Here is a 21,984-nt window from a genome sequence, read left to right on the forward strand (position 1 = left end):
GGTCACCACCAATGATCTCCTCTACTTGCAAATCTCAATGGCATTTCTCAGTCGGCTCTTGGTTACAATGTCCGCAGCAACAGGCACTTCCTGCAATTCCCTGTTGCTCTGCTCTTCTCCCTCTTTGGCCATGCATACCTACCTCTCTGACCGCTTTTTCTCAGGTTCCTTTTCTTCAGCTTTCCCCTTAAATGGTGGTGCTTCCAGAGCTCTGTATTTAGTCTCTTCTCATTCAGTGTGCTCCCTTTGGACCATCATGCCCATGGCTTCATGATCAGTGATGACCACTCAGGAATACTGAATGGGTGTTATCTTTAGGACAGGCCCTTCTAAAGAGTTACACGCACATAGCCAACTGCCTGCTTTGGATCTCCGCCTGCATGGCCCAAAGACCTCTCCAATTCAATAATACTGCATTTATCTCTTCCCATTTATCTCTTTGTTCTTCTTCCTCTCTTCCCTGTATTAGGAAATCATGCCATCTTCCTCTCAAGATGCTAAGCCAGAAACCCTAGAGTCAACCTCAGTTCTTCTATCATATCATATGCCCTCCTCTTCCACACTAGTCCCATCAATTCTGCCTCCTACTTGTCTTTGCAGGTTTTCATTTCCTCTGCCCATGTTAGCATTCCTTAGGGTTCTGGCTGAAATACTCCTCTCTGTTTCCTGGGTGAACTCATCTATTCTCATGGCTTTAACTATCATCCTATTTTAGATAAAGCTGGAAGCCAAATTTGGGTTCATATACCCAATTCAGATACTCTTCACTAATCACAACTTCTGTATGGATGGAAGCTTTGGGAGTATAAAATTATAGCAGCACAGTGGCATAAAAGACTCAGAGGCCTTACCAGGTGCCAGGCACTGCTGTAGTCATTATACTTTTATATATTAACTGATTTTGTTCTCACATAAATCCTATAAAGTAGACGCTATTATTATCCACATTTTACAGGTAAAGAAACTGAGACAATTGCAACTGACTACAAGGGGGAAAAAAAGTAGGAAAGAATCCCCACCTCTAATGAATAACTCTCTTTTGAACAATTGTAAGGAAAAGTTAGAAGGTGATCAAATCAAATTCTGGATTCTGAAAAATTTACTTCTGATAATGATAATCTTCTGTTAGTTAATAATAATCACCTTAGTCATGTTTTCAAGCTGATAATCATGTTAATCACGTTTCTTTCGATCTTTACTGAAATAGGATAATCTTAATTATTAAGATGTTTCACAAGTCTATTTCTCAACCATGAAGATAAACTAGAAGCTCATGAGAGAATAATGGAATATTTGACATTTTACTGTTATTTATGCCATGTGCAAAATTAAAATAAATTTAGTATTTGAACAATATCTTGGACATAGATATTCAAATAGGCACCTGAGAGAAAATTGGTAGGACCTAAGATAAAAGTGTTGTGTATGTACCTGGACATACTATGGGTGGCCCATGAATGTCCTTGGAAGTCTAGTTGGCATATACTAGGTTAAACTGACCAAAGGCCTGACCTACTTCAACAAACCTAATATTTACCACACCGCTAAATATTTCACTTCCCTGGTTTTCCAACATTTTTTAAAAAATTTTTTTATTTGAAAGAGAGGGAGAAAGCAAGAGGAAGGACAGAGGGAGAAGCAGATCCCCTGATGAACAGAGAAGCCCGATGTGGGGCTTGATCCCAGGACCCTGAGATCATGACCTGAGCTGAAGGCAGATGCTTAACCAACTGAGCCACCCAGACGCCCTGGTCTTCCAAAATTTTGCAAAAGACATGTGGCCAAGATAAGATGTTGGAAAACCAGGCATACAAAATATTTAGTTTTTCCCAACCAGTTAAACCAAAATGAAGGTTGCCGACAATAACTGTTCTGCAGAAAAACCCACCCAATTAGCTTACACCCCAGATCAGATCCTGTGGGTAATACATTTGGTTAAGGTAAAAGGGGAATCAACTTTGCATGGGCAAAATACAATGAAAGAGAAGGGGTGTATGCCCCCCGACGCAGGGGGCAGAGCCCCTCAGGGGTGTGCTCCGCTCTCATCAAGCACTGTACTAGGTACGGCACCATCTCTCCTGTTAGGGAGCTGCAATAATAAATATCAGCCAAACTCAATGAGCAACGTAGTCAGCTAGGCTGATGAAATGGAAAGTTGTCACACATCATCCAACTATAAAAGTCACATGGAAAATCAGAGGGCACAAATAGGTGAGGGAAACAAAGGAAAAACAAACAAACTTCAGAAACTAACCAATGCCAGGAAACATCCTGAGCCCCTGAGTTCCAGCCCTGACCAACTCCCACAGGGGCTCCTTTTCCTTCCTGCCAGAGGCCCTGGGGCCAGAGCCCACACTTCTTTACTCTGTAAAGCTGCACCATCTAAGGAATCCTGGTGGAATCTTCTCCTTGTAAAGTCCATCTGTTCCCTGAACAAGTGTCTGCTGAGAGTCTTCTATTCTAGGCTCTGAGCATCCAGCAGGGAAACAGGACAGCAAGGTCTCCGCTCCCACAGAACTAACATTTTACTAGGGGAGAATCAGATAAATAAATACAGGAACAAGATCATATCAAATGGTGGAAAGCATTAATTAAAAAATTTTAAAACAGAAAAAGAAAGTAACAAGAGAAGTAAAGGAGAAAAGTGGGAGGAGTTACTCGTTTGAACTTGATCAGGGAAGGCATCTCCGAGAAGGTAACTTTTAAGCTAAGACAGAAAGGAGGCGGAGCTGTTGGCCCAGCACAGATCTTGGAGCAGAGCATTCCAGGCAGAAGCAAAACAAGAAACAAGGAGGTGGGGACAAGTATGGTGAGTTCAAGGGAGAGGAAAAAAGCCTCACTGCCCTTGGGATTTTGTTCAAGTGCCCTCTTAGGACGAGGTTGTCCCTGACTACCCTATTTTAAATTGTAACCACTGATCCAGCCCCAGTAGTATTCTCTATTCCCCTTCACGACTGCTCTCCTTTGAAATTTTTACCATCTGACAAGCAATATATATTACTTACTAATTTCTGTCTATTCCTACAGAATGTAAGCCCCTTAAGGGCAGGGATTTTTGTTATTATAACCACTGCTACATTGCCTGTACCTGAGTAGCACATTGTAGGCCACAATAAATAGCCACTAAATAAATAAAAGGGAAAGGGAACAGAAGGAGGGAGGGAAGAGTGAAAAAAAAAAACGGAGAGAGGGAGATGAGGAAGGAGAGAGGGAGACAAGGAAGAAGTCAGCCAGCGTGGCTGAAGCACAGTAGATGAGCAGAACAAATGAGGGGTCGAGACTGTGCAGGCCTTGGAGAGCACAGAATGGAGTATGAATTTTATTTTAAGACAAAGAGAAGCCATTGAAGGGTTTTAAGGCAGGGAAGCAACATGATCAAATTTGTGGTTTAAAAAGCTCACTATAGGGGCGCCTGGGTGGCTCAGCTGTTAAGCGTCTGCCTTTGGCTCAGGTCATGATCCCAGGGTCCTGGGATCGAGCCCCACATCGAGCCCCACATCGGGCTCCCTGCTCCACAGGAAGCCTGCTTCTCCCTCTCCCACTCCCCCCATTTGTGTTCCCTCTCTCGTTATGTCTCTGTCAAATAAATAAATAAAATCTTTTAAATAAATAAATAAATAAATAAAAATAAAAAGTTCACTGTAGGTTCTACATGGAAATCAGTGAGAGAGAAGAAAGCAGGGACACTAGGAAGGAGCTAACAAAGCCGGAGACGAGCAGGTCAGGCAATGATTAGCAATGATCAACAGTGGAGAGAAGCAGATTAAGGATCCTTCTCAAGGTGGTACCAAAAAAACTACGGATAGACTAGATATGGGGAGTTGGACTGAAGGAAAGAGAGGAATCAAGGATATGCCGGTTTTCAATTTATTGCTTCTCAGCTCCAAATCTACCCTCCATTGCCTGTTCTGTGAAAATTAAGATGGACCCTTTAAATAATTTTCCTTTGCCTGATACCTCAATGTTAAGCTTGGTCTGTAGGGGGTACCGGAAAGACACTGCAAGAGGAATGGTCTTTTCTTTCTGGTTCCAGTGTGCTCCTCTTGGCAGCATAACTAGAAGAACATCAAGAAGTTCGGTATTAGGGGTGCCTGGGTGGCTCAGTCGGTTAAGCGGCTGCCTTCGGCTCAGGTCATGATCCCAGGGTCCTGGGATCGAGTCCCGCATCGAGCCTGCTTCTCCCTCTCCCTCTGCCTGCTTCTCTGCCTACTTGTGTTCTCTATCTCTCTGTCAAATAAATAAATAAAATCTTTAAAAAAAAAAAAAAAAAGAAGTTCGGTATTGCCGATGTCCTACGGAGTCCTAGCCAACTTAAGATCTTTTCTAATTTGAGAATTTGAGAAGGCAAGTGGTCTAATAAGCTCATGAAACTTTCATGTTTTCATAATTATTTTTCCTACATATACAAGGACTTGGGCACTTCATACTGTCCATTCATCTTTATTCAAACGCTGTACCATACTGCTTTGAGCATAGTAATTTTAGACTCTGTTTTAACACATGGTAAAGCAAGAACCACCTCATGATTCTGTTTCTAAATTTTCTTGGCTATTCCAAAACATTTATTCTACCACATGCACATTGAGATTTTATCTAACTCCCCACCACCCAAAGAACTCTCCATTGGAGCTGTAATTGATTTCCATATAGACTTCCCATCTGGGAATATGTTATATTTTTCCATTTTTTCAGATCTTGCTTTTACATCCTTAAGACTTTACAATTTTCTTCACATGGATCCTGTGCCTTTCTTTTGATACTTATCCTTAAGTATTTTATATTTTTCAACACTATTATAAAGTCTTTTTCTCCTCACCAAGGCAGTTCACTCCCATACTTCCCTCTGCCAACATCCCAAAGATACCAAAGAATGCTATTACTTCCCACCCATTCCCATACTACCCTGATCCACAACGTCTGAGTTCTGCTAAAATCTTTTAGACTATTTTATTCAGACAACCAGGTTTTCTGCTGCAATGTCTCTTCTATTTCAAAGATTCTTACTTAGCATTTATATTACACGTTCCCTGTCACTTGCTATATATGCAATTACATATATATTTTATATATATATATCTCATATATATATATATATATATATAAAACACATATATACATACGTTTCAAAGTCCATTTCCACCGTTTCCTTTCTTCCTCCTATCTTGGGGTCTCTGTTTTGCAATATCTGTTTGATTAGAGTATACTGCTTAGATTGGAGTCTATGGGTGATACAATCTTTGAATCTTCACACACTCACACAGAGCTTTCTTTTCCCTAAAGGGTGAATAATATCTAGACTGCATACAGGATTCTTTGGAGCAGAGACCTCTTCTCTAATCGGTAGATGTTTCTTACACCATCATCAAAGTTGCAGTACTGCAAATGACAACAGCCTATTTTGTTGTTGCTGTTTTAACTTTATCCTTCTATCTAGGAGCTTGTAGGATTTTTTTTTTCTTTATCACTGAATTCAGGAATTTTATCAGAATATGCCTACGTTTATGCCATTTCTCATCAGTCTCGCCTGGAACATGGTGAACCCATTCAAATCTGCAGTGTTCTTCCATTTGCAACCTTTTTTCAGCTCAGGGCATTTTTCTTCTCTTACTTATTTCTCCTTCTAAAATTTCATTTTTTAAAAAAAGATTTATTTATTTGAGAGACAGAGAGAGAGAGAGAGAGAGCACATGCATGTGGGGGGAGGAGCAGAGGAAAAAGGAGAAAGAGAGAGAAAAGCAGACTCCCCGCTGAGTGTGGAACCTAATGTGGGGCTCGATCTCACGACCCTAAGATCATGACCTGAGCCAAAGCCAAGAGTTGGACGCCCAACTAACTGAGCCACCCGGGTACCCCATCCTTCTAAAATTTTATCATATGCATTTTAGGTTTCCTGAATCTAATTTCCAAGTCCTTAATCTTCGTGAGTTCCCACTCTAACTCTTGGTGTTCTTGTTCTAAGCTTTGAAATTGTTTTACTTAAACTGAGTTTAAAAAAGAGGGCAGTAGAGATGTGCACAAACTGCCATCTTCCCAGAATCATTTCAAATGGGATTTTTAAATGCTACCTTATCACTCAAGCAGAAAACAGAATGCTTTGGGGGGTCTGGTTGGCTCAGTCAGTTAAGCGTCTGCCTTCAGCTCAGGTCATGATCCCAGGGTCCTGGGATCGAGCCCCATGTCAGACTCCCTGCTCAGTGGGGAGCCTGCTTCTCCCTCTGCTTGTTGCTCCCCCTGCTTATGCACTCTCTTTCTCTCTCTCTGTCAAATAAACAAATAAAATCTTAAAAAAAAAGAAAACAAAATGCTTCTATGTGCTTAAAAGACAATTACTTAAATTAATATTTTTAAAATCCAAACAGCTATTTGTTGAGAAGTTACTAGATTGAAAGCTCCTTGAAAGCAGGGAATCTGCCTTCTACACATCTCTCACCCTCTCAACAGATCATGTAAATAAATGTGTTCAATACACCTTTACTGATATATTGATATATTGAGCTTACGAGTTCCAAAAGGTAGAAGACCTTGCCATTACACTCACAAAATGTAAAGTCCAACTAAGGAGGCAAAAATAATGGAAACAAATAATAGTGGTCAGTTAAGTGTTAAACTCTGTTACTGAATACAATGGTCTAAAAATAGAAGAGATTAATATGAATGAAAGCAGTCAGTTGGTTTCATGATCAAGGGAACATCAGCTGGGCCCTGGAATATAGGGAAATTTTAATAGGAGAAAAGGCAGTCCTGACAAAATAGTCATTGTAAAGACAGAAAGATAGGAATGGGCCTGTCAGGAAAAAGAGTGAGGAAACCAGTCTTACTATAATAGAAGAGTCTGTCAGAGACTAGTAAGAAAATAAGAATAGACAGGGAGGATGATGACAGAGTCTAGATTCATTCACTGATTGAATAGGTATTGAAAATACACATGCTGAAGGATGCTGCATGCTGTCCTCAAGCAGCTTACAAAAGGAGATAAGAATAGGTATGTAAATGTTAACTTCCTAAGTTTGAGATCATTTGAAAAATAGATAAAACACAGGGGTAACATTAGAGATCAGAGCTTAGATAACCAACAAATGAGGAAGTTGGTGTTTTTAACAGGAAGTTCATCTTCCAGTACTTCCCTTGGTCCTTGAAGAAAAACAAGCCAAGAACTATGGGAGGAAAATTCAGACTGATGCTTTTTCTACACGTTCAATTTAAGAATGAAAGTTTCTCCAAGCCAGAAAGGAAATCCAATAATGTAAGAATGGCAACTCTTTAAAATTTTAAGAAAGAAAAAAAATCTTTTTGTAACTACATACGGCGACAAAAATTAATACTTATTATGGTGATCATTTTACAATATATACAAACATCAAAGCCTTATGTCGTACACCTGAAACTAATATAATGCAGTATGTCAATTATACCTCACTAAAGAAAAATTGAAGATAGCCTGTTTGCCTCAGTCACAGATTTACTAAACAAGAAACTATCAGAAGCTTCTACCTAATAATTCCTGCTGGGTTCATTTTTAAAAAGGAGATTCAGGGACAAGACTGATCAACACCGTAACGCATGCATGCCTGACCTGAGTTAAAACCCACAAGTTCCAGACTGATGAATAAAACCTGTACCCCTGAAACAAATAACATTATATGTTAAATAAAAATAAATAAATAAATAAATAAATAAATATTTGGTAGACTTAAAACAAAACAAAAAAAAACCCACAAGTTCCAGGCTATGAGTAACTTGAAACAACATAATCCAAAGTTCTTAGAAAGAAACAAACAAACCCTACAGGTGCTTTAATTTATCATGAAAGCAACAGTCCTCTAAAAATAAAGATATTAGAGCATTATTCCTTCAAAAACAAGAAATAACTCCAAGAAAAAATCAACTAAAGTATATGTCATTTACAAAAATACCTACATTAACTTATACATTAACTTTAAACTTAAACATTAAATATCCTAAGAAGAAAACAAAGCACTAAAAACTCTTTCTGAACCAGAATGTAACCACAATCCTCTCTACAGTCCAGAAGCTCAAGTCCAGTGCAACCAAGGATCTTCCAAAGACACCAGACCTGTGGATTTTCATTTAGGACTGTCCTGTGAAGCATCCAAAATATTTTCCTCTTGGGTTTCCCCTTTTCAGCTTCTGATCATCCTCACCTCAATTCAAGGAAGAAAAATTAATTTCACATCTATTCTCTGAGAATAGGACAGAACATTCCCATCCTTTTCCAGGGAGCCCCACCTCAAAAACTCCAAAGACAGAAGGTGTAGTCTAAGAAAAGTGGGGACCAGTAGTTAGGATGGAGAAGAATTTTGCAGAAACAACTTGAAACATGATTCAGGGTGACAGAGGCAGATGGCAGTGTGGAAACCCGTGGGGTTTGGAGCCAAGCAGACTTGGGTTCCCACCCCAGCACGCTGTAGCCTCAGACTGCACGTTCTTTAACAAGTCTCTACAAAATGGAAATCCCACACTTATCTTCAGCAGCTGTAAGATGAGAAACACATTTCAAAGACCTGCCTGAGGTCCCACAGTAAGCAGCAAACACAGTAGGGAGTGTGTTTCTCCCTCTCCCTCTGCCTCTCCTTTCCCCCAGCTGGTGCTCAGTGCTCTCTCTCAAACAAATAAATGGAATCTTAAAAAAAAAAAAAAATTCTAAATGACTGTTAAGTCCACTGTTCTGATCCCTTTGCCATTCATTTCAGAATGTAATTGTCACTGGCAGGGAGAAAGGGAAAGATCAGGGTATAGGGCCAGATCTGGCACACACTGCATTCCTCTCCATTTCAGGTGCTTTCTGCTGGCCCAGTTCTCTCATCATGATAATAGGAGCTATTTATTCAGCACCTACTTACTGGCCAGTTAGGGCATATGAAGAGCTAAGCACAGGGCCTGCTACATAATAAGCACTCAATAATTGATAGCTCCTTATACAGAGATCTTAACTTCCTAAAGGCTAGCTTCTTACAGGAAATTGAGTGGAACAGAAGTAAACCAGGCAGAAAAGGGGGAAGAATGTGCCAGAATGGGCATTTCTCAGAGAAAGGCAACGTGTACAAAGGCATGGAAGTGAAAAAGCACCGTAGTGCAAGTAGCTAGGCACGGCTAGAGAGGGGAGAAAATCATGGAAGACGCAGGAAATGAGGCTACAAAGGCAAGCAGGTCTTGCTACGCAAAGGATGCTTGCATTTTATCCTGTGGATGGGGTAAGCCAATGAATAATTTTAAACAGGGGAGAAGACACGATTAGATCTGTGTTTTAGAATGATCATTCCATCACAGAATAGAGAAGGATAGACTGGAGGGAGAAGGGTCTGGGAAGGGACTGGAGGCAGATGGATAAGTTAGGAGACTACTATAATAATCTCAGTGAGAGGTTGATAAGGGCCTGAACAAAGACCAGGGGCGCCTGGGTGGCTCAGTCAGTTAAGCGTCTGTCTTCAGCTCAGGTCATGATCCTCGGGTCCTGGGATTGAGCCCCGCATCCAGCTCCCTGCTCAGTAGGGAGTGTGTTTCTCCCTCTCCCTCTGCCTCTCCTTTCCCCCAGCTGGTGCTCGCTGCTCTCTCTCTCTGAAACAAATAAATGGAATCTTAAAAAAAAAAAAAAAAAAAAAAAAACAAGAGCCTGGACTAAGACCAAAACAGCATGGATGGAGGGGAGGAAGAAGAATCAACTGGACTTAGTGACTATCAGAAGTTAAGGATGACCCCCAAGTGTTTGACCTGAGTAAGTGGACATTCCGAAGTAGGGTTCTGTGCAGTGGGCTGAAATAAGGAGTACGGTGTTGGACTTATTAAGTTACCAGTGTCGGGGAACCAATGGGATGTCTGGGGCAGAGGGCTCAGAGTCAGGCCTAATGAAGACACAGACCAGGAAGCCATCTCACAGCCAAGATGGCTAATGCCCTGGGCATGGATGAGATTACTCAGCAACTTTATGTGAAGTGGGATGAAGGCTAATGACAGCTAGCAGGAACACTTGTATCAGAAGGAAGCCCGAAAAAGCTCAAGAGAGAGCATAAGAAGAAAAAGGCGCCAGAAGGAAATGACGCCATAAAAGCTAAGGAAGGAGAGGGTTTTATAAAGATAACTATTCCCCATATCCAATGCTGCAGAGAAAGATACTGTATCCAGTGGGTACTTTTCAGTCTGAAATTAGAAGTCACTGATGGCCTTGGAGAGGGTTGGTTTGGAGGCTTGATAAGCAGAAGCAATGGACCAAGGAGTGAGCAAAGGAAAGGAAATGTAAACTACACCTTCTAGGATCTGTGAGAGGGAGAGAACGCACGCACACAAGAGCAAGCGGACTCCAACACAAAACTGTGGGAAGCTGCTTTTTTTAAGTTGGGAGAACTTTCAGCATATATATTTATAGGCTGAAGGGAAGGAACCGAGAGCCAAGTGTTAACTGAGAGGCTGAAGATGAGAGAGAGAGACAAAGACAAAAAGACTATGAATGAAGACTATGAATGAATAGATCAATCAATGAAGTAAGACGTCAAGATCACAGAAGAGAAGGAATGGGACTGAGAGGGATAAACCACAGAACAGGCAAGGGGATATTTCTTCCTCTGAGAAAAGGAGGAAAGGGAATAGGGTGGGACCTGGTTCAGATAAGGCTCAGAGTGCTGAGGAGGGAAGTGGAGGGAGTTCAGCTTTCCTTACAAGCAAGCTCATAAGAATGGTTCTTAGCTTTGCTTCATAGTCCTCTTTAAGAAAATGATGAAAGGAATAGATTCTGCTCCCTAAAAAGACACATCAGCACTCACACTCAAAATTCTGCACATAATTTCAGAGTTTCCAGGTCCACTGAAGCCAACTCATGAATCCAAAGAAACTGCCTTTCAGAAGTGATCTTGTTTATAGATGAGCATCCACAGGGAAAGCAAACAACCAATTCATTATAAACACAAAGATATGAAAAATTCTCACTTAAACCTCTAGAGAATGATCAATCACGAAAAGAGATGGGACTATCTGAGGTGTACAATAGCACTAACTTAGACTCTAGGGATAAGAGATATAGGAGACCATCCCTGCTTTTTAGAAAACTTAGAATTTAAAGACAATGAGTGACAAGAGTCCTGGATTTAGCAATGGCTTTAGAAAAAAGCAGTATCTTTAAAAGACGAAAGATCAATCTAGAGCTCAAGGGAGACAAAAATCAGACCCTTGGGTCTAAAGATAGAGGACCAGACAAGGCTGGTGGTAAACACAACTCAAAAGAAAAGAGGACGCAAGAAAACTTTTGAAGGAGGAACTGAAAGGATTTGTTCACTAAAGACAAACGGAGGACTAAGAAAAGGAAGAGACAAAAACCATCTGAAGGTTCTAAGCACCCACATGTGCCTTTTCATAACTGGTAGATGCCTGAGTCTCAGAAACTACACTTAAATTTCAAAGCCATTTGCCAGAACCTACAGCCTCGGAAATGTACTCACACCAGATGTCTGTATGAAACAAACCAGCTACTCTGCTCTGCTCTAGTCAACTGCCTGCAGTGACCCAACATGTGTTCAACCAAGGGTAGAGGGTGCCGACAGGAGCGACTGATGGTGCAGTGAGGGCTTTCTTTTAAAAAATACGTGCACAAATTGATTCCATTCATCACTTCATATACAACCATATTCTGCTAAGTAACACGAGATATTAAAAACAGCCAAGTCACCGTGCATCCATTCACTATCAGAAACAATAAAGATTACATGCACCAAGCCAATTACTGCAGGCCACACACTACAGTCAGCTCGTTTTCAACCTTACAACTCCAATGACATTGTCATTCCTTTAATAACTGAAGAAGTTAAAATGAGGGAGGGTAGACAGTCTGTCCAAGGTCACAGAGCTAAGTGACAGGCCAGGCATGGGACCCAGGCCCACCAGATGCCAAAACCTGTGCTCAAATGGTTACACAACCCTGCCTCATACCAAAATCAAATCCCAAGACAGGGACTTCATGTTTCACTTTACATCAAATTGAAGTGAGCAAAAATTTATTGTACTCCTAAAACAATACAAGAAAGAAATAGTTGGGGAGCTACTTAAAGAAGTTTAAGTATGGGGCGCCTGGGTGGCTCAGTCGTTAAGCGTCTGCCTTCGGCTCAGGTCATGATCCCAGGGTCCTGGGATCGAGCCCCGCATCGGGCTCCCTGCTCAGCGGGAAGCCTGCTTCTCCCTCTCCCACTCCCCCTGCTTGTGTTCCTGCTCTCGCTGTGTCTGTCAAATAAATAAAATCTTAAAAAAAAAAAAAAGTTTAAGTATGAATGACCTCTGTAGGAGCTTACACTGAGGTGAAATGAAAAACAATTTAAATAATTAGAAAATGTACTGGTTGGCAAAAATGACATGCACTGTAAATGCTGTAAGGTTTGAAGGGAGGGAGCTCATAGTGGTCAGGGTTAGGTTGATTGAAAAAAAGCTAGCACTTGAGCTAACTCTTGAAGAGCAGTGGGACGGCAAGCAGGAGGAGTGCTTCAAAGAACATTCTTGAGAGGGGGGGGGAGAACCGTAGTAATTATGATACAAATATAGTGTGAGGGCCCTTTTTAGCCAACCATCTGAACTTTCCACCCTGAGGTGCTAATCCTTACACAGGCTAGGAAAGAAAGTAGCCACCAGGGGCCAGGCTAAGAATGAAGAGGTAATGACTTTTTTTTTTTAAGACTTTATTTATTTATTTGAGAGAAAGGGAGAGAGTAAGCGGGAGGGAGAGAGAGAGAAAACCTGAAGCAGACTCTGCACTGAGCACAAAGCCCGACGTGGGGCTCGATCCCACAACCGCAAGATCATGACCTGAGCAGAAACCAAGAGTCGGAAGCCTCACCGACTGAGCCACCCAGGCGCCCCTTAATGATTTCTTTCATTCAAAAATCCAGTTCAATGCTATGGGGCTGTCAAATGATAATTTTTCAAAATACACATCAGAACAAGAGTGCCCAAACAAGTGCTATCCTTTACAGTAAGCTGAATCATTCTACCAACAAATTTGTCACTTGTCTTCTGAACTACCCTCAAAACCAGTTTACATCACTCTACTTTTTTGACAGTCACAATGCAAATCAGTTTATAATCACTCTAATTTTTTTCAATCACAACTAGTCTGGACTCCAAAAGAACATCACCAGATTTTCTCTACTTGACTCCAAGTAACCTATAAAACGAAATTCCACCCTCAAATAAAATTTGCCACCCTGAAGATTTTCAAAGGAATGTGCCACAGGCTCTGACCACAATTCCTAAAGATGAGTTCCAACATAGGATGAGTATGACCCACCAAAAATATATACATGAAAGCTTTAGGGAGAAGATCACTTAGATAATGCCCCATTTTGGTTATTTAAAAATCCACACCCCTGCTTTCCTTCCTACCCCTAGCATCAGGTATGACAACTACTTAGACGTACTTTTCTGATAAATGTATATCCTATGAATTCAAAACCATGTGTTGTATTTGGGGGAAAGTGGACCACTTTCCCACTGTAGATTAAACAGGAGGGACTCGCCAGTTTCCTGGCTCCTTAATTTTACTTGCCCACTTCAGAGACTGTGAAATATGATCTCTAGCCAGCACCTATCCCTTTCCCTCTTCAACTCCCCCACTGCTTCCCCACTCCTCAAGAAGATTTTCCCTTCAACTCCTGGCAAGGAGCCCTCTCTCATCCCTCCAGCTTCAAGGTGGGCCCTACCAGCCTTGCAGGGCTGCCAAGATGAGTGATGGAAGAGGAGGAAGGGAGGATGTGATTGTGGTTGTTGTGTTTGTGCTCAGAGAAGTGTTCAAACAAGAAAAGGGAGAATCCCTTCCTGTGTTATTTTGTCTTAAATACCTTCCCAGTTGTCATCTTTGGACACTGAAAGACTTGAGCTCTTCCAACAAGCCACAGAAGTATGGGATTTATGTCCTTCTTTCCTTCACGCTCAGGACCGAACTGCACAAGCTCAGTCTCAGCCGTCTCTACCAGCCACACGGCCCAATCTTATATTTAGAGTTCTCTGCTGTTTCTTTTCCACAACAACGACAAAGCAGATAGCTTCCTCTTTTCTTGGAAGGCAGCCTCTGGACAAAGCTCTACCATGGTCTCCTGTCCTGTCTGGTTGGTACTGTCTGTGTGTGATTTCCCTTCTAGACTCAGGGCTCCCTGAAGGCTGACACAGTGCCCTGCTCACCTCTCTATCCCCCGCACACAGTAGGCACAAAATAAGTGTCTGTTGAATCAAATAAGTGAATGATAGACTTGAAAGAGACTTCAGAAAGAGAATCAAGGGAACTATTTAGAATTGTGGCAAACAACTGTTACACAGCATTTCCTTAGAGTAAAAATTAGAATAACTTGTGCCATAACAAGAAAGATGTTTAAATCATTTGATGGTAACAGATGCCATAATTACATGGCAGCTTAGGATAATGGCACTTAGTAGATGAGCGACTTTAGATAAAACACTTATTAGCCTCTTCACCTTTCTAAGTCTTCCCTTCTGTTAAAACAAACAAACAAAACAAAACATAACAAAACAAAGAAGGACAAGAAAAGGTGAGCGATGGTAATAATATCTATCTATTCTACCTAATCACAAAGTTGCATCGAAGCCCAGATGACATAATGTATAAGATCATTATACAAATACAATGTATTATATGACAGATTTAAACAAGTAAGTCTCATCATTAGTGTTACTTAATATGCATGCACTTGAGTAAAACTCGTGAATAAAGTGACAACAGAGTTTCCTGTCAAACATATAACAACACAATAATATATGTGGTTTATGAAAAAAATATGCACCACGGGAATACTTGTAGAAACCTCCTACCTATTCAATTCATCTACAGAAGAGCTCCGGATTACGTGTAACTTCAACTTTAAGTGCTTCTCTGCACAGCTGCAGCCTCTTCCTTTTGGTGCAGAAGCAGGAGCTTTCAGGGCCAAGTCCACGGTGACCTGCCTGAAACACCAGACACAGCCCTGGGCTCTGCAACGCGCTCTGCGGCAAACAGCTCACAGAGGCACAAACCTGCATTTCAGCACAGAGGTGGTGGAGCTACGACCAAAGCCTGCAGCCGAAAATGCAGACAAGCGCAAAGAAATTTCTTTAACAGCACACAGTTCAGACTATCACTATAATTAGGACCAACTACGGCCTGCATGAAAAAAAAAAAAAATGAATAAAATCAAAAAATGAGTACACCAAAGCCAGCAACCCATGGTAAACACATAGTTAGAAGTACAATTTTTTGAAAGGAAAAAAAGTACTTCTGTCAAGAGAGCAGCAGCTGTAGAGAAAATGTACAATAAACAAACAAACAAGCAAAGATTCATTCAAAATATACTACAGACATCACAAGTAACACCACTCCGGAGATCTGGGGGTTAGTGGGTTGTTTTAACTTCACTTGAATTCCTAAAAATGTCTACCTAATTTCTCCAGTCAAGCATCCTCCGTACTTTTTTTTTTTTTTTTTAAGATTTTATTTATTTATTTGACAGAGAGAGACACAGCGAGAGAGGGAACACAAGCAGGGGGGAGTGGGAGAGGGAGAAGCAGGCTTCCCGCGGAGCAGGGAGCCCGATGCGGGGCTCGATCCCAGGACCCTGGGACCATGACCTGAGCCCAAGGCAGACGCTTAACGACTGAGCCACCCAGGCGCCCCCTCCGTACTTTATTTTTAAGCAAGAGAAAAAAGACAGATGGCCCAGATGCTGACACTGCAGGCCCAAGATTTTTCAACTGTTATTTCTTCCAGTTGTCCGTTGCTAAAAGAGATGAAATACAGGACAACACAGCATAAATCTATAAGAAACTAATTCAAACTAAGTACATGTCACCCAAAGCAATCCTGCATGGGAAAGCAAAGCATACATTTGTCCTTAACGATGCTGAAGGCTTGACATCCACAGTTTGTAGGAGTTTCACACCTTTCTAAAGGAGAGAAAGGTGAGCTAATCAGTGTGAGTCCTAGAAAGAGTTCCTCAGAATCATTTCTAGAAACACTCAGAGAAGTAAACAATAATCAGTTGGAAGCCGATATACCAAGAATAAGGAGCTTCCAGGATTTCCCTCTGTGCAAAAGCAATCAACTCCTATTTTTAATCTCATTCTGACACAAACATCCAGCCAAACCTCTCTCTTGCTGGCTAATCAAATATAGCTGATTTGTTACTATAAACTGTTTTAAAAGTCAGATGTGAATGGAAGTCATTACAGATTTAATGACAATGTTTTAGTATATGAGAAGAATGAGGTTATCTTGAGAGGCAGGACCCATGGTAATACTCTAAATACGTCACAGAAACCAACTCACCCACCACCGCGGATTCTGGGGATGGGCCAAAAAATAACTTCCCAACTGATTAATTGAAAAATAATATGCTGGTAATTAAGTGCAAATGGAAACAGCACCTCCCTATACATTGGGAAAACCTAATAGGGTTATTAAAAATAATTATTTCCTTGTATGCCCAACAGGATTTATAACACTCAAATCTACTTCTGGTTTTTCATTGTAAAGGATTAACGGGGGGATGGGGAGAGAATGCCTCCATAAGTAAACAAAAAGTCTGAACTCTCCTGGGAACTTGTCACATTCTTCTCTTCCAATCAACAATATTTAATCCACTTTAAAAATGCTGGCAAAGAGGGCCTTTGGCAAGGAACTCGGTAAAAATATGCAACTCTGGGGACACCACCACAATACTGACATCAAGCTTGTAGAAAATGCTGCTTTTGTCTCAGAGTCAGCCCCTGATAAAAACAGGAACTTTATGGAGAACTGATCACAACTGCACAAGAAGCCTGATCACATGCTCACAACAGAGCAACGTTTCTCTCATTGTTGTCCAAGGGACTTCTCCAATAACAGAGGCTTGATTTATTCCATTTTTTAAATTCTCAAATCCAACCCTCCTTGTACCAATCCATTGTCAAAGAGGATGCCGGCCAGGATTTGCATGTGACCGGTAGCCACCCTCCTCTCTTGAAAGACTCCAAAAGGTGATCAGATGCGGAAAATTCACCCCGAACACAGACACGAGGAAAAAACCCTTATGACAAAGGTGATCTGAAAGCAGCACAGTGTGTGTCTCTCTGGGTTAATGCCACTGCTTCTAATCTCCCTAGGACCCTCAATGGCCCACCCTGCTTCTCCCTCACTCCTGTCACTGGGGAGGCATCTTGTATTGTTAAAGAAGGAGGAAGAAGAAATGCTGCGGATTTCCCATGTATCTTTCTCTTTTTCTGAAGGGGGGGAGGGGAGCTGAAACAGGCGTGGGGCCCTCCCCTCGAAAAGGGTAGAGGAGGACAGGGGAAAGCTGTCAGCCACCCTGCTCGCAGCCTCACCCCCACCCCCACCGTGCCAGACGCCCGGGCAGGAGCGCGAGGGCGCAGCTTTGTCTCGGGTTTTGAGGGGCAGGGAGTGCAGAAACTGCCCGGGCCCGGGGAGGACTTCTCCCCCAAGCAAGCCCCTGCTTAACCCCTTCCCAGAGAACACAACGAACGCCACGGGAAACCCACTTCACGGGGTGCGAGAGCAGGGAAGACGACCTTCAGAGCACGGGCCAGATTTCCGGCACCCTCCTCCCGTCTCGCCCGCACGGCCAGCAGGGCGCGCGGCGGGGACCTGCTCTCCCTGTCGCCGCGATCCGCAGCGGCGCCCGGCGCTCGCTCCCCCGCCCGCCTCCTACCCTCCGAGAGCTCCAGCTCCAGCTCCGCCAGCTGCGCCCGCACTTCGGGCGGCAGCGCCGCCACCGCGGCCGGCGCGGGCTCCAGGCCTCGCTCCGCCATCCGGGCTCCGCCAGCCACACTCCGGAAGACAAGAGAGGGGGCCGAAGGAGGGACGGACTGACGCGGGCCCACACCCCGGCTACAGGATCCGGCTCCGGCCGCCGAGCGCCGCCGCTGCCGCCGCCGCCGCCGCCATGAGCGAAAGTCACGTGAGCACGGCGGCCCCGCCCCCGGGCCGCGGACGCACCGCCTCCGCGGCCAAGTCAGCCTGAGGACTCGCGAGCTTACGGCGCCCTCTACTGGGCATCTCCGGAGACGACGAGCCCAACCCCGCCGCCCCGAGCTCTCCTAAGCGAAATGAGCTCGAGGTGTTGACGGCTTGGACACACGTAGCGTGTACCTCTTACGAGCTCCCGGGAGCGAGGAGTTTTCAGGGGAGCCAAGCCTCACTTTTTCCAGTTCTCTTAGTGTGTTTGCCTTTGTCTTCTCCCCTCCTCCATTTTCCCAGAATTGACATCTATCCATTTATTAGGACCTGAACTCAGGCCCCTTTTTTTTTGACCGATTAATGATTTTTTTTTTTTTTTTGTATTATTATATCACAGACCACTTCTTTCACGGGGGCTTCCTAGTCCCACTTGCCAGGAGCTCTTTGTTTCTATTTCAGCTCTAGCATTTAAGGCAACAGACGGAGAATCTCCTTCCTCCTACCTAGAATGCTACTACTTGCAAGTGGGGAACTTAGTCTTCTTTATCTTTTTATCCTCTTCAATGTCTGATTTAATAGGTGTTCCAAAAATATTAATATTTTAATTCAATATAATGAGGATCCAAACATTTGTGTATTTTTACCAGGAACTACTGGGGCAGAAGCTTTGAATAGTCGTTCATATTCTATCTTTTTTTTTTTTTTTAATGCCAAAGCTCCCCTTCACAATTTGAGGGATTTCAGTGCTTTCACTTCCCTTCTGTGCTGATCCAAAATTGGTCCTTTAAGAGATAAGGCCTCAATATCTATTCACTAGTAGGAGTTTCTAGACAGTAGTATACCAGTTAGGGGCTGAAAGGAAAATTATTTTTTATTTTTTTTAAAAGATTTTGTCTATTCATTTTGACAGAGAGAGACACAGCGAGAGAGGGAACACAAGCAGCGGGAGTGGGAGAGGGAGAAATAGGCTTCCCGCTGAGCAGGGAGCCCGATGCGGGGCTCGATCCCAGGACTCTGGGATCATGACCTGAGCTGAAGGCAGACACTCAACGACTGAGCCACCCAGGCGCCCCAGGAAAATTATTTTTTAGTTGAGAAAAGAATTTCAGCTTGAAAAAAAGAAATGTGACATCATGGTTGATTGAGGGATAGACTGAAATTTCCTTTTAACTGCAACAATGTAAGGAGAATCTTGGGAATATATGTATGTATGTCCTCCGGTTTACATGAGGACTGTTGAAGGTTTGTTTGTTGTTTTTTTTTAAGGCTGCAAATTTGTTGACATTCCTCCCCTCAAGAAGTGAGGTCCATGACCCCTCCCCTGAATCTGGATGGGCTTCTCATTGCTTTGACCAATAAAATATGGCACAAGTGGTGTCCTAGAAGGCCATTCAGCTTCCCTAGTTCTCGGTATTCTCCTTCTCCAGAGAACCCTTCAGAGGATCCTCCCTCCCAGGGCACTCTGAGAACCCAGCAGCCATACCAGGAGCTGACCACATGGAAGACCACGTAAGGTGCTCTGCCCAACCACCCCAGCTCAGCCCAGCCTTTTAGTCATCCAAGCCCAAGAAGCCTCCAGATGACTCCAGCCCCCAGACATTTGAGTCTTCCCAGCTGAGGTCCCAAACAATGTGGAGCAAAGACAGCCCATCCTTGTGCCCTGTCCAAATTCCTGTGAACATAATAAAATGGCTATCCTTTTGTGCCTCTAATCTTGGGGTGGTCTGTTACACAATAGTAGACTCCCATAAGAAGGATCTTAGCAGGTGTTCTTGTTTACCCTCCCAGTAGCCCTGACTCCCTTTTTTCCTTGTCACTAGACCACACCAACCCTGTTGAGGCTGAATATGCCAAATATACACTTTTCTGACCTCCTTGGCATGTATGTGACCCACTGGGGGAACTACTGTAGAGGGAATATCTGTGGAGGATTTTCCTTTCTGATGAGAGAGATGCACGAGGAGAAAATGCCCCTTCATTTCCTTCCTGTCTTTGGATGTTGTCCAGTTTAGGGCATCAGTAGTCATCCTGCAACCACAGGGGAAAGCTAAGAGAAGTGCAGAGATGTCACCTAGAACTTGACTGAATTGTTCTGCTAAAATAAATTCTGGAACCACCTATACTTGGGCTTGTCCTTCTTATATGAGAAAATAGGTTTAAACTTATTTTAGTTGAATATTCTGCTATTTACTGCTCACAGCTTCCCATCTGATGCTCAGTTTATTACCAAAAAATGGAGTATTACAAGTGAGCAAAAATGTGAAATGACTGAGTGCAGTTGCAAAATGTCTAGTAAACTATTATGACACAGATCACATGTAGACTGGGGCTGTTTTGCTAGGGAAATAATTGGAAAAATTCGAGATTTAGGGAGTAAGTGGACTACTTGGTATGGCTTTCAGTAAATTCACACAAGAGATAAATAGTTTGGAGATGTCTGAACCGAGGACAGGTGGGAAAGTTTGGCTTTACTAAGAAGCTCTTCTGGCTGCAATCCAAATTGACAGGGATGACAGGGTGGAGCTTTGTTGACTTGGGGAAGCCGAGGTCTCCCAGGTTAAAGCGAGGTAAACAGAAGCAAGAGATTTCACAGTGATAAAATTGAAAAGACTGAGGCTCCAGATCTCTGAAGGATCTCAAGACCTTTCATTAAAGTCTTTGTCAGATGAAGGAGGTCAGTTTAGTAATGAATACAATAAGCCTAGCAGGAAAGATTACATTAAGGGTGGTATTCCTCCCCCTGAGGTCATTAATTTCAAACTGTCAAGGAACAGACCTTTAAACTAAAGGAGAAGGGGGTATTTGCAGAGTATAGAGATAAGAGCTATGAGGCAGAAATTCTCAGGCTTAATGACTGATCAGTGCTGTCTAATAGAAAACACAACGTGAGCCACCTGTGTCATGTTAAATTCTACTACATTAAAAAGAAAAAAGAAACAGCACATCTCAATCCAGACTAGCTATATTTCGAGTGTTCAATAATTACATGTGACTAGTGGCTACCGTGTTGCTCAGCGAAGGTCTAGGTCTTTACCTGCTTTATCAGCATATGGAATTACAGGATTAAACAGTCCAGAGCCCCACTAAGTTTTTGCAGCATATGTATTGCCAAAGATATTCCAAACTTGGTTTTAGCTGCAGCTAATTATTCAAGACTAAAAGCAGTCCTTAAACTTCCAACTCCCACCAATAGGAAAATGGCTGCCAAAGTTCTGCCCAGAAGGGCATATACCCAATGCCCATATTAGGTACGCCCGTGAAGGACAATGGATAACTAAGGCACTTCCAGAGATCAGAACCAGAGGCTGCCAGACTAGCTAACACATTCATTCTATTTGCCAGGGTCAGGCATCCTCACTAGTCCTGTCAGGCAGCATGGTAGATTATTTGCAAAAAGGGCTGCACTGTATTCGCTATCCTTAGGTAAATCCCTCCAATATAATGGGTTTGATCATATGACTTGCTTTGGCCAATGAGACAATAGTAAGCATGACCTACAGACTTGGAAAGTGCTTGTGCATTGGGCTTGCCCCCTCTTTTTCTGCCTTTGAGACCACTGCCTTGTGCATGCGCAGGAGCTGGGCTGCTAGATGAGAGACATGGCCCAGCTGCGCTTACTGCTCTAGGCAAAACCCAGCCTGCCGCGAGGTATATGAGTGAGGCCATAGACTGCCGGTTGATTGCACGTCCTTGCTGAGCCCGGCTCAAATGGCCAATGCACGGAGAAAAAAATGGTTGCCATTTTAAGCTACTAAGCTTTGTTGGTTTGTTACACAGCAAAAATTGATAGAAACAGGTATGATATGTGCTCAGGAACAGTGTCCGCTGCATATTTCCTTTCCTGAGCGGAGGTACTATTGTACTTACAATTCCTTGTCTGGCATTGTTTGTTGCAATCGTTCTCAAACTTTAGCATACCTCGGAATCACGGGGATGGCTTATAAAACACCAGTTGTGCCGTCCAACCCAGAGTTTCTGATTTCATAGGTTTGGGATGTGGCCCGATGACTGACATTTCTACCACCTTCTATGATGACACTGCTGCTGGCGTGAGC

At 42.9% G+C, this 21,984-nt stretch overlaps 1 protein-coding gene across 4 annotated transcripts in view; it reads right to left on the reverse strand.

The window, feature by feature from the left end:
* Positions 1-17,908, reverse strand: part of DIP2B (disco interacting protein 2 homolog B) — a 221,428-nt gene extending 203,520 nt beyond the window's left edge. For all 4 annotated transcript variants that reach the window (XM_032420670.1, XM_032420669.1, XM_032420668.1 and 1 more), the window contains exon 1: positions 17,682-17,908. In XM_032420670.1, the coding sequence (XP_032276561.1) occupies positions 17,682-17,781 (100 nt within the window). In that variant the 5' untranslated portion in view covers positions 17,782-17,908. The remainder of the gene's footprint in view (positions 1-17,681) is intronic.
* Between the last annotated feature and the right edge of the window lie 4,076 nt (positions 17,909-21,984).

This window comes from Phoca vitulina, unplaced genomic scaffold, assembly GCF_004348235.1.
Source record: "Phoca vitulina isolate PV1807 unplaced genomic scaffold, GSC_HSeal_1.0 scaffold23, whole genome shotgun sequence".
NCBI classification, from domain to species: domain Eukaryota; kingdom Metazoa; phylum Chordata; class Mammalia; order Carnivora; family Phocidae; genus Phoca; species Phoca vitulina.